At 38.1% G+C, this 13,710-nt stretch overlaps 1 protein-coding gene across 2 annotated transcripts in view; it reads left to right on the top strand.

Annotated features, from left to right (window-relative positions):
• TENM2 (teneurin transmembrane protein 2) overlaps positions 1–13,710 on the top strand; it is a 506,506-nt gene that overhangs the window by 489,537 nt on the left and 3,259 nt on the right. For both annotated transcript variants that reach the window (XM_054389071.1, XM_054389069.1), the window contains exons 24-27: positions 3,334–3,509; positions 5,050–5,285; positions 9,748–10,044; positions 10,925–12,539. In XM_054389071.1, coding sequence (XP_054245046.1) covers positions 3,334–3,509; positions 5,050–5,285; positions 9,748–10,044; positions 10,925–12,539 — 2,324 coding nt within the window. The remainder of the gene's footprint in view (positions 1–3,333; positions 3,510–5,049; positions 5,286–9,747; positions 10,045–10,924; positions 12,540–13,710) is intronic.

The raw sequence follows: 13,710 nt of genomic DNA, 5'->3' as shown, positions 1-13,710 counted from the left end.
GCTCAGTGTCACTGGGCTGTCAGGCCCCATCTCCAGCCTGCAGGCAGAACCAGCCCACAGCTTTTGTCTACTGCTGGCTGGCATTACCCACAGGTGTCCTGGCAATCGCAGCTTTGGAAACCATTACTCGCTTGGCAGACTTGGTCTCAATTAGCAATATGTTAGTGAGTTACTGGCCATAACGTGACACTGTTTTTTTAAGGTACTAGGATTAAGAAAGGATCTCTCCCTTGTAATTTTATTAGTAAAAAAGCCTGCAACAGAGGCTTACTCTAACTGAAGTCAGTAACCAAAGCTCAGAAATTTCAGTGTATCCAAAACCCACCTCAGCTGACAATCTGACGATTGGCTTATCAGATCTGATCCTTCTAGCCTGATGGCTGTGTCACAGATTGTGACATGTAGTGCCTGCTTCTGAAGGACATCAGGTTGTCCCTGGTTAATCAATATATTTTCCATTGCAAAATTTTCTTTTTTTTTTTACTTCATTAGACCTGAGTTCATGCCAGAAGAAGAAAGGTATAACCATTTAATTCCCATATAGCTTTATTCCTTTTATTATTCAGATCAATGTCTAGGTGGTGTATTCTACTAAGCAATTGCTCTCACATAATGCTTACATTTTTTAGAAACAAATCCCTTCAATAACGTGTCACTTCTAAATTTTCTAGTGCATAAAAGTTTTTATTAATTTTACATTTTTTGCTGTCAAAGTACTTTTTAAAATAGGGTAATACTGATGAAACAGATATAGTAGAAATGGCAGGTCTATGCGTTTGTATTGCAGTGTCTATATGTCATTTTAGTATCCATATTTTATATGTCTAGCTAAATGATCTGCAGTTCTTCACAGAGTGTACTTTTGTACATGTCACTTTAAGTGTGTCTATCCCTTGCTTATAAACCCTTTTAATTCTCTGCCATTGCTGATTTCAGAAAATTTTCCCAGCACTGGGAAATTATGCCCTTTGTAGGAGGGCAAAACACCGATTTCTAGAAATACCATTAGAATATTTTCATTTTTCTGTTACAGTCTCTATGTCCTTATCCATATTTACTTTTTAGACTGCCCTTGCACTGTGAACAGAGATTTTTCAGTGAGTAGCCCACAGCAATCCCCAGGATTTTTTTCTGCGTTAATTAAAACCCCAACAATGTGGATGAAGAGTTTAAATTAATGTCTCATTTGCATTGTCTAAAATATATTTGCTGATGGGACATTTCTCCAACCATTTCTCTTGGATGTTCACCAGGCCCTGCATAGTCATGATAAAGCCACTCATAAACTTGGCTAGTTTTTCCTAAATAATATTGCCTCTTCTGTAATATTTCACAGCTACATAGTCTCTCAATCACTCTGCTAATGGCAGAATGTACCAAAGCAGTCCACATACAGACATTAGTGACCTTGACATTTTTGAAACTGTCCATTTTTTGGACTTCTTTTTTTTTTTTTTGCCTTGCTAGATAGATGCTTGACCTGATCAAATACTTCCCTCATCTCTGCTTTACAGTGCTTTGCAGTATTTTTTGTGAAGACTTTTATATAGACTTAACTAATCCCCTTTCATAGATTATCTCAATACATTAGCTTTTATCCAGTATCTTGTCAATATGGTTTCTATATAAATACATATATGTATATACACACACATATATGTGGGTAGAAACTTGTGACTTTTATTAGGAAAAATCATGCTCCTTAATCTTGATTTGATCATGAACTGCTTAAAAGAACAGATATTATTGACTCCTTTTATAATACATTTTACAATCCTTACAATATATTATTGCTTCCATCATGCTTTGTGTTACTGGTTTTCTATTTGCCTAATATTGCATTGGGTCTGGTAAGGCTCGTTGCTCCACAGGTGATTTTTTCTTTTTTTTTTCCTTCCTCTTAAATATTCAGTTGAATAGGTGCAACAATTTGCAATGGATTTCAAAGTTATATTTCATATTTGTATTCACTGAGGAGTCAATCTGTGCATTAATTTTGGAGATGTGCTGTATAATTCAGGTGACCTTCTTTAAGGTTTCTAAATGATTTAATTGTAAAAAAGTCATGTTAAAAGCATTGATTTTTTTTTTTCATCTTTACAGCTAACCACAGTATACAAAGAACTCAGCTAGCTCCGTGATACTAAATGTGCTCCTCTTCTCTTCTGTTACTCTCAGGCAGTGCAATGGATTTACCAGTTCTCTTCCAGGCTTCCCGCTCCCTGAATTTCTGCGTTCGAAGGATGACCAGTTGGTTTCAATCTCTACCTAAACTTTTTCCTTTATCTACACAGGACATTTTTTCTTGCCTTTCTGCTGTTTAGAAAAGTATGTGCACTTTGGTAGCGGCTGGGTGAGAGATTCTTGCACAAGCAGAGAATTGCAGCAAGCAGAGTGTCAGACTGGAATACTGATTTTGTTTCAGGTCCACATTTCTTGCCCTTATGATCCAAGAGATTGCTTCTTTAGCATACATATGTAGCATACTAAAGGAAAGGGAGGAACAGTATCATTTGATTTCAGGCAGCTTTCTTCATTTCCCCCTCACCTCCCCCTTATACCTCTAATAAATTTAATTCAATAAACTCATGGAGAGCCCTCTTTTCTTCTCTTTTTTTTTCATTGATTGGGTTTTTTTGGTTTGCTTTGGGTTTGAGTTTGGGGTTTTTGTCTTTATGCATCTGGAGCACTTAATTCATCTTCTAAGGTATATTCTGAGTGTTGACTGCTGCCCTTTGTGCAACTCCAACCTATCCTGTGTTTTGACCTCTCATCATTCATCTCTATGAGCCAAAAGACTGACCCCAAAATACAGTTCAATACCACAGATAAGATCTAAATGAAACCATTATGTTCTCAAGCTGACGTCCTTTTTAATCTCTTATGGCAAGTTTACTCCTTGATATGTAACTTAAGACCACACTTAGTAGTTTCCATTAAGTACTCAACTGCAAGTGTGCTATGTATGCAATTGTATAAGTCCACCTCCTTAGAGTGAAAGGCAACTACTGAAATAGAGATTAATTTAGCAATTGTAATTGTTTGAGCCAAATATCAGTCTGTATAACTGTAATAATAATTTAATTAATTTCATAATTTAAAAGATGCTGGCCTGGATTTACACTCATGTTATTGAGATTAGTGTCTCTAAAAATTATTTCATCATTAGAGACTCTTTCAAGAACAGAGAAATAGGTATGGCCAGGATGTTCTTGAAAATCTGTTTCACTTGGGGTTTTTTTGCACAAATGTGGTGCGTTATTAATACATTGGGTATTGAAATGAACATACATCCTCATGGGTTTTTTTTGCTCTCACTAACTTTTCTATTAGCTATGATCATGAAGGGCGTCTGACCAATGTAACACGTCCCACTGGAGTGGTAACTAGCCTTCATCGAGAGATGGAAAAGTCTATTACCATCGACATTGAGAATTCTAATCGGGATGACGATGTCACGGTCATCACAAATCTCTCCTCTGTGGAGGCTTCCTATACAGTTGTTCAAGGTACCAAAGCACACTTCTCAGCACATCTCCTAACCGCACACACAACTTGAGAAAGCAATTAGCAAAAGATTTGTCATTAGTACACTCATGAGCAGGGGGAAAATGTGTAAGTTTTGCAAGAAAGACTCCCATAAAGCCCTAAAATGACAGGTCTTCAGGACAGGTAAGAGTCATTCTTTGTATCAAATACATCATTATCTGCTGGTCCTAGTTAGTCCTGCTATTGCCTCTTGAATCAATTTTGCTTTACCCACTGGCATAGTTTCTGCACTTCACTGTAAAATTGGTTCTGACTTCAGTGCCGCAGAGATGCAGTCTGACTGCTGAATGTTGGCTGCTTGAGTAGTGATCCTTCTAGGGAGAGGCTCAGGCAGCCCTTCTACCTTTAGAAACTAAATCTTCCAAATTTGTACACTAACACTGAACAATCAGGGCAGAGGAGGATCCTGCACCATAGCTGGCACTTCCAAGAACAGTGTTACAGCCCAAGCATTGCAGGAGTGATCAGCAACAAAGTGGTGAAATGTTTATATAGAGCTTTCCAGCACCACTCAGGCATTGTGTCTGATGAAGTGGAAATGGTTATCAAAGACAGACTGAAAGAAATTTGGTGAGTGATGGTTTTTTTTAGCTAAGATACAATGTCACTGGAATATCATCATCGACCAATAGTCTCTTCCTGACATAAATGTCAGCATTTATAGACTATTGTACCATCACGCATCTGATGACAAAGGCTTTATTTCTCTTATACCAGATGATTAATTAGGTAGATGCTGTCCTTCTGTCAGACAAATATTGATGCTTTGGTGACAGCTACACACTGTAGCTCTCCATCCTGGCAGAGAATGGGCTTGGCTGTGTCAAACAGCTGTAGAACTACACAGCCATAAACTGCTTGGGATTACTTGGGTAACTCTTCTCTGACAGCCAAGAGGTTTGGTGTGTACATCAGGCCACTGCACTTCTGGTGAGGTGGCAGAAAGGCAGGCAGCTAAAGAACTGTAGGTGCCAGCTTGCATTGCTGGAGTTTCACACCTTGAGGATTTTTTAAAGCCAAACAGCAATTCTGTACAAAGCCTCTGCATGAAGATAACAGAGGAAAAGAACAAGAAGAGGTGCTTACTTCTTCCCAACCCCTAGAGTCCAGCAGTGTTTGGGTTTGGTTTTGGTTTTTTTATCCTGAAGTTGAGTGCTTTGTTGTTCACCTAGCAGTTCAGTTTTCAGGAGTTTTTATTCATTTTAGAAAGAAATTATGTGGTTGAACACATATCACTGTGCATTTTGATTCACAATTAAGGCTGAAGGGAAAACATAATGAAATATACACAGTATCTCTCTGCAGGCTCACTATTACACTACTATTCTTTACATGAATCAGTAACATCTGTAATTTCCACCATGGTACCATGTAAGTGGTAATTGCAGGGTGACTTCATTTAACATCAACAGGAGTGCAATAAAAACCCAATCAAATTAAGCTATATGTTTTCTTTATGACTGGAGCAGCTAAATTATTTTCTTTTCATTATTGCTGTAGATCAAGTGAGGAACAGCTACCAGCTCTGTAATAATGGTACTTTGAGAGTGATGTATGCCAATGGCATGAGCATTAGCTTTCACAGTGAACCTCATGTCCTGGCTGGGACTGTGACTCCCACCATAGGACGATGTAATATTTCTCTGCCAATGGAAAATGGTTTAAACTCAATTGAATGGCGTCTGAGGAAGGAACAGATTAAAGGCAAAGTGACCGTGTTTGGAAGAAAGCTCAGGGTAAGTAGACTCTGATCTTTTCTTCTGTGAACAGAAAATTAATTTTCTGTTTTAAAGGATGTGTATTTCCTACTTTTGGTTGTTAAAAATGTACAACTCAGGGATTATGTTTGATATGGCCGTCTTTCCTTTATTTGAGAGGTCAGTTAAGTGCATGGGATCATCTGCTGCAATCAGCTATAGAAGCTTCATTATTAAAAGCATTCTAAAAGAGGCTGATAAAAATATCCAGAATATTGCTGCAAGTCACTCCACTTCTGAAGGTGAGGGGAAAAAATCTCTCTGACCACTCGCTATTTGTAAAAATGCTATGGCACACTTCCCACAGCTAGTCCCAGGGAGCAAACACAATTACAGCTTGCACAGTTACATTCTGCTTTTGTAAAATCCCCCTACAGATTCATTGAGACGGACATATTGTTTTTATTCCCTTTCCCAAATGGCACCATTGGAAAATAATTGCCATAATTACAAAGTCATAAGCATAGGATAAGAAAGACACTCAGGTCATATAATCCATCCCCTGCCAAATTAAAGATCTGCTGCAGCCAGATTAATCCCATTCTGCTTAGCTGGCCTGGTTTTCACCCCTTAAGTATCTAAAGTTTCACTGCTGCTTCAGTGTGCATAGGTTTGGTAGGGCTTTGAGATACTGAGCAGAAAGCAAAGGTAGCACTGAGCCAGACTGGGTCTTTTAATGATTCTTTCCACATCACTGGACATAAGATACAGTTCTTTGTGTTATAGATTGTATGTTAAATACAATATATGTAAACAATTATGTAGTAATTTACAAAAAACAAAAAAACAAAAAAACCTCAGATCTTAAATGCTGGTATTTTCCTATTGCTTAACATCTAATTCACAATGCTGAATTAACAAGCCTTTCCTTTTCTCACAAATCCTCAGAATGCACCTACTGGGGAGAGCAGAAAGGTTGGACAAGAAATGGGATGAGATTAGCGGCTAATCCTTAATGATTAAATTTCATGGATGTATAATTGATTTTTGATGTGTTGACCTGCAGAATTTGATTATAAGTAGAAAATAGATCAGCACTGTGTTTTGACTGGATGTTCAGAATAAAAATAAATAGGGTCCTGAAATTAAATTGCTGTAATCCTAACTCTCAAAACTCTAAATTTAATAGAGGTACTTGTGGTAATTAGCTGAAGTTAAACACGTCTTAGAGCTGAAACCTTGCCTGGGATGGGTTTTCTTGCATCATGTTTATGCAAATCAAAACACTGCTTTATCTAGCAACACCTCAACATTTAATTGTCTGGTGCTAGTTCCTGTAACAATAATCACATATCCATTTAGCTCTTTTAAATGAAAATCACTGAGAGATTATAACAGGTTGAGTGGACTGAAAATGAAATTTGAAAATGAGGGAGAAATCAGAGAATTTATTTGCATCTCATTTACTCTAATTCATCTTTATAAATTGTATAGTGAATGAAACAGAGCAACAGTGTTGGAACATTGTGGGAAGCAGGTGGTAGGCAGGGTGGGTGTGGCAGCTGGGGCACAAAGCAGTACAGACAGGGTACACTGGTGCAGAAGTACCCAGAGCATGTGCAACCATCTCCTGAATCCCCAGTTCAGAGTCAAGTATTACTGAAAGGGCTTGATAGTAGAGGGGACTCACCTCTTAACAAGTACTTAGTGGAGCCCAGAGTCCTTTTCTTCTTCCAAGAAAAATGGGGATAGACATTTTAGTAGAGCGTGTAGTGACAGGACAAGGGGTGATGGTTTTAAACTAAAAGAGGGGAGATTTAGACTAGATAGAAGGAAGAAATTTTTTACAGTGAGGGTGGTGAAACACTGGCAGCAGTTGCCCAGAGAAGTGGTAGGTGACCCACCCCTGGAAATGTTCCAGGTCAGGTTGTTTGGGGTTCTGAGCAACCTGCTGTAGTTGCAGATGTCCCTGCTCACTGCAGGGTGGTCAAACAAGATGACTTTTAAAGGCCACTTCCAGCCCGAACCATAGGTAGTGCTGCTACCCATGGCCCCCACCTCTGCTCATCTGTGACACAGGCACATCACAGCAGTACCTTTTGGCCTCTGCACACATACCTGGGCAGACTTCATTAAACTGAGAAAAGAAGACCTGCACTTCACCTTTGTATTATCCCACTTACTGTCTGCTGCTATTTTATGCACCACACATTCAGTTTACTGTGTTGGTTTCAGGTAAAGTTTTGATAGGATTCTCTTCGGAAGAGTTTTGTTGCAGTACATCATGTAAGTTGCAAGACCTTTACTCAAGGCACAAAAGGCTTGTTCCAACGGCCACTTGTTCAGCAGCAGCCAAGGGAAAAACAGATGCACATGCAGGTAGCAGAACAAAGAAAGACCTTGTTAGGTAGTCTTCAGTCATAGTACTTGTAATAGTGTTCATAGTATTCCCAGGAAGAGTGGGAGTTACTCATTCTGCTTGGATTTCTATATAATGAATGACATTACAATTATGCTGTCTGGTTTTACTTATTGTACAAATGAAAATTAAGTTACTGATTTATCCAAGCAGATGCTTATCTCTAGGTGAGAAGTTTGTGTGCCTGTGTAGCTCTTGTCTCGGTAGGCATGAGAATAACCCTAGTACTTTAGTTTTCTATGGCAAGAAGACTGACATAACCTTTATCATTTTTCTGAGGAAAGGGAGAATACCTGGACTTCCTATATGCAGATTACAGTTGTGGCTACTGTAATGGAGGCTAAAATTCAGTTTGTAATCTTTCTGAAGATTTTCTTTTCTTTCTAGAAAATCTGTGTGTCCTTAAGAAACTGTCAGTTGTACAGTAACCCTTTAATATCATAGCTAAATGTTTTTGAGAAGTGAAAGATCTCTTCTGCTTCCTCAAGAGCTCTGTGAAGGAAAGAGTTCTGATACATTTCTGTGATCAGGATTGATCCTACTAGAGTGGGACCTAGAGTAACCAGTTGAGAAAGTACTGTTGTTGAGTTTGGCTTCCCTGGCTTTGTTTCCTTTACAACAGAATATTATTTATTTTGCTAATGTGTTCTAAAAAACAAACAAACAGTCTTTTCTTTGAATCACAGGATAAAATGTTGCTGGGTTAACTTTTGGGAAAACCTACAGAAAAGAGCTTTTTCTAATAATTGCTCACTGAGGAAATACAAACTGTTAAAGAGCTAAATTTTATTAATAGAAAAAAAGTAGGATAATGAGAGATAATTTGAAATAATTATTTCTTTGCAAACACAAAATCATATTAATTTTAAATTTGCTTTCTGTATAACTGAGTTCCTACAGAGTTGGTTAGGATGGGAATTTGGTCTACCCTTGTGAGTGAAAATATCTCAGAATAGCTTTTATGTCCTCAAAAAAGGCTCAGGGTTAATTTACATATTGTTTGATGTGCAGTTTAATTTTGGATAAGAGAAAACGTTTCTTAATCAAAGCGACTGTAAAATATAAGCTGAAGACCAAATTCCCAGAAACTGATGAATACTTTTTAAGTAGTCATTGCTCTCAAATTATATCTAATTTAAAGACTTCTGCTTTATTAATGATGCATCTACAATTAAATTACTTAAGAAGCTTTATCAGATTACAACATTAGCCTGAATTCTGTGGCTTAGCCTCCAGTGAATATATTTATGCATCTCTCATTATACCACTCTCACTAGAAGCCTCTCAATTTGGCATTCTTAATGCCCCTTTGGTTTTGTTTTGCTCTTTTATTTAAAAAAAAAAAAATCCAGGACTGAAACACTTCATGCTGTACTTTCATTTGAAAATTATAACTGAAAAACACAAGGGGAAAAAAAATTAAACTTAATTATTTAACACATCTGTTTCTCAAACCTAAAAGTCCATCTTTCCCAGCCTGTATGATCAGGATTTTTAGTCAGAAGAAATGAAACCTATCTCAAGTGATCAGGTCAGCAAGGGAGCTACTGAATATTTGTAAAGCAAATGAAGAAAACATTAAATGAATTAATTCCAAAGCAGAATGTTGCAGCTACAGAACCTAAGTGGCTAAACCTCAATGAAGGCACAACATTTTAGTATTTTCTATTGTTCTTGGAGTCACTGCAGGGAAAAAGGCTAACAACTGCTGATGGCAGCACTGGAAAAAATCCTTCCATGCCAAATAATTCATTTCTTTGCTAATAATGCATGTCTCTGCTAAGTGCTAACGCTTTGCACTTTAAGACCTAGGTGTACAATATGTCTGTCTGTTCTGACACAAGAGAAAGCTTTCTCTGTAAGATGACAGCTCCCCTGATGCAGGGAGATGAGATATAGCCCAATAAAACACTCCAGGTTGCATATTTGAATATACAGAGAAGCAGAAAGCAAAAGCCAGTTAATAGGAAGATGTCCTGTGGGGAAATTGAGTTCTCTTTTGTGCATGCTCTTTTCACACTGAAAATCCACAGAGGCATAGTGCCCACTGCTCACTAAGCACAGCCTTCTTTCATTCCATAGGTGCACGGAAGAAATTTACTATCCATTGATTATGACCGGAACATACGCACAGAAAAAATCTATGATGATCACCGGAAATTTACGCTGAGGATAATATACGACCAGCTAGGACGACCTTTCCTTTGGCTACCTAGCAGTGGCCTGGCTGCTGTCAATGTCTCTTATTTCTTCAACGGACGCCTGGCTGGGCTGCAGCGTGGTGCCATGAGCGAAAGGACAGATATTGATAAGCAGGGCAGGATCACATCACGCATGTTTGCAGATGGCAAAGTCTGGAGCTACACCTATCTAGAAAAAGTAGGTGATGTTCTGGCAATAGCTACAAAGAGGCAAAGTACTATTTGGCTCCATTTTCAGTTCTGTACATGACAAACACACACAACTATCTAAAATGTGACATATTCCAGCTGTTAAGAATCCCTCTGTAGTTGGTATCAGACTTCCTTATTTTTCAATTAGTCGACTGAATTTGACTAATTTCTAATGGGAAATACTTTGTTCATGGTGTGTGTCTTTTGGTATTTCCCTGAAAGTGGTCACGCTGCCATATAATGGCATAAACTAACACAACAAATTGTGCTTAATTAAGACCAAAAATGCATGAGTAGTCCTGACAAAAGATTCAGGTATAAATAGGTAATTCGTCTCTAATTATTATTTATTAAATTAAAATATTGTAATGCATTTTCACTTAGCCTAATTAAGATACCTTAATCATAACATTGTCTTTAATCATTTAAAACTGCTATTGTTTTCCCTTTCCTTTCTTTGAATCTGTTGTTTTAATCAAACCAGAGCTGATGTTCTCTGCTTAGTTGCACGCATGTTTCACAGTAACAGTTGTGAATCACAACTGCTAGCAAAAAGGTACATCATGTCGTTTATCTAACTCTGCATCTCTCAGGAATAAAAAAATCCCAGTAAAGGGAAGGTAGCTAACCGGTTCTGAACTTTCACTCTCTGGAGTGATAGCATATTGATTTCCAAGTAGCAGATCCCAACATCTGGCAACCTGAAAATATTCCTGAGCAGCTTTGTGTCCCCAACTCACGTATTTAATTCTCTTTTTATTCAATTAAAATTAGAGCCTCATCAGTAAACTTTTCTGTTCTTTCATGCCATCTCAGAGATCACATGCTGAAAGCTAGTAACTGTGTTTTAAATGTCTTCCCTATAGTCAATGGTGCTGCTGCTTCAGAGTCAACGCCAGTACATCTTTGAGTACGATTCTTCAGACCGGCTTCACGCTGTCACCATGCCCAGCGTTGCTCGGCACAGCATGTCAACTCACACCTCTGTTGGCTATATCAGGAATATTTATAACCCTCCTGAAAGCAATGCCTCCATCATTTTTGATTACAGTGATGATGGGAGGATTTTGAAAACATTGTTTTTAGGTACTGGCCGGCAAGTCTTCTACAAGTATGGAAAACTATCTAAATTGTCTGAAATTGTTTATGACAGCACTGCTGTTACTTTTGGATATGATGAAACTACTGGTGTCCTAAAAATGGTGAACTTGCAAAGTGGAGGGTTTTCTTGTACAATTCGCTATCGTAAAATTGGGCCTCTCGTGGACAAACAAATCTACAGGTTCTCTGAAGAAGGTATGGTCAATGCAAGGTTTGATTATACCTATCATGATAACAGCTTTCGAATTGCAAGCATCAAACCCATAATAAGTGAGACACCTCTGCCAGTTGATCTTTACCGTTACGATGAGATTTCTGGCAAAGTAGAGCATTTTGGCAAATTTGGAGTTATTTATTATGATATAAATCAAATTATTACTACAGCAGTTATGACACTGAGCAAACACTTTGATACCCATGGACGCATTAAGGAGGTTCAGTATGAAATGTTCAGATCCCTGATGTACTGGATGACTGTACAATATGACAGCATGGGAAGGGTCACTAAAAGAGAACTGAAACTTGGTCCATATGCCAACACAACCAAGTACACCTATGACTACGATGGAGATGGGCAGCTGCAAAGTGTAGCAGTAAATGATAGGCCAACCTGGCGTTACAGTTACGATCTGAATGGAAACCTTCATCTTCTGAATCCCGGAAACAGTGTTCGGCTGATGCCTCTACGCTATGACCTGAGAGACAGGATCACGCGCCTAGGTGACATACCCTACAAAATTGATGATGATGGATTCCTTTGTCAGCGAGGCTCAGATGTGTTCGAGTACAACTCCAAAGGACTCTTAACAAGAGCTTACAACAAAGCAAATGGGTGGAGTGTTCAATACCGTTATGATGGACTCGGACGAAGGGCTTCCTGTAAGACTAACCTGGGGCATCATTTACAATACTTTTATGCTGATCTTCACAATCCAACAAGGGTAACTCATGTCTACAATCATTCCAATTCAGAAATTACCTCTTTGTACTACGATCTGCAAGGCCACCTCTTTGCAATGGAGAGTAGCAGTGGAGAAGAATACTATGTGGCCTCGGATAACACCGGCACTCCATTAGCTGTCTTCAGCATTAATGGCCTCATGATCAAACAGCTTCAGTATACAGCATATGGGGAGATTTATTACGACTCTAACCCTGATTTCCAGCTGGTTATTGGTTTCCACGGAGGGCTGTATGATCCTTTAACCAAACTTGTCCATTTCACCCAAAGGGACTATGATGTCCTAGCTGGACGCTGGACATCTCCTGATTACACCATGTGGAAAAATATTGGTAAAGAACCCGCTCCTTTCAATCTCTACATGTTCAAGAGTAACAACCCTCTTAGTAATGAACTGGATCTAAAGAATTATGTAACAGGTGAGACTTTGTTACATTTCTTACAAGTAGCACTACAGTTTTGGAAGCTGATTTGGGAGAGAAATCAGAGTTCCTTCCTTACCTACCCATCTGCTGAGCCTCTCATAAAGGTTGGGCCTTTTTCCTTTTTGAGCTACAAACAGGGCTGGCTAGCCCTGTTGCTTTGATACTGCTCCTTCTTGAATATAGGGCATCAAATGAGAAGACACAGTAAGTCATGGAGAAAGAAAAAAAAATTGCCCAAGTATTTAGTTTCAGCACTGCCATAGTGCTGCTGTGCCTCCTGAACTAGTGCAGTACAAAGATCTGTTCACTCCAACTCTGTGTAAAGAGAAGTGAAATCACCTACAAGAATCACTGGCAGATTAGTTGCAAAATCAGGAACCAGAAGTGCTCAGCATCTCTTATGTTCAGGGCTACTTTCAAAATTAACTGCTGACTGAGCCCACAGGCACACTATGAATTAGCACAAAGAATGGATCTAATTAAACCTCTTTTTCCCATTTAACTTGTAATATGCAAACAATCTTTAGTCTTTAAAACAAAAGTCTTGATGTTTTTAAAAATTATTTCCTTCTTAAAGACTATAGAATGTTAGAGCTGAGAAGGAAAAAAATAAAGAGGTTTTGATTGCATAGGTTGGAATTGGGTAAAGCTTGTAACCTTCATAATTAGTAATAATTTTTCACTTAGTAGGATCACACAGTGCTTGAATAGCTGCTGGCAATTTCTTAAAAGAAAAGTAATTAATGTCTTCAGGAAAAGCCTTTTTTTTTTTTTCAGAATTGAATATGCAGTGTACAATCATTAGAGCAGGGATATAATTTCTTAAATGGGAGCTATCTTAATTTTAGCATTCCTTTGAATTTAAAGAAAAGTGTATTTCTTCCAAGGAAAATCATAGCCAGCTTCATTAGAACGTAGGGACCTAACTGTATGTGGAACACACCATAGGTTTTATTCTAGCTACTTTGCAACTGGAAGATAGTAACATTTGTATATGACAGTGTGAAAACACTTGAAATTACCTTGGGTTAAAATTCTGTTGCCCTAAATTAAAAAAAAAAAAATCCTATTTTAATCTACTAATGTTTGATTTAGATTTTTAGTGTCATCTTATGATATTTTGCTATGTTCTGAAATTGTGTTAATTTAATTCACCATCCATTGG

Source organism: Indicator indicator, chromosome 18 (assembly GCF_027791375.1).
Source record: "Indicator indicator isolate 239-I01 chromosome 18, UM_Iind_1.1, whole genome shotgun sequence".
NCBI classification, from domain to species: Eukaryota; Metazoa; Chordata; class Aves; order Piciformes; family Indicatoridae; genus Indicator; species Indicator indicator.
This window is presented reverse-complemented; position numbering and strand designations above follow the sequence as displayed.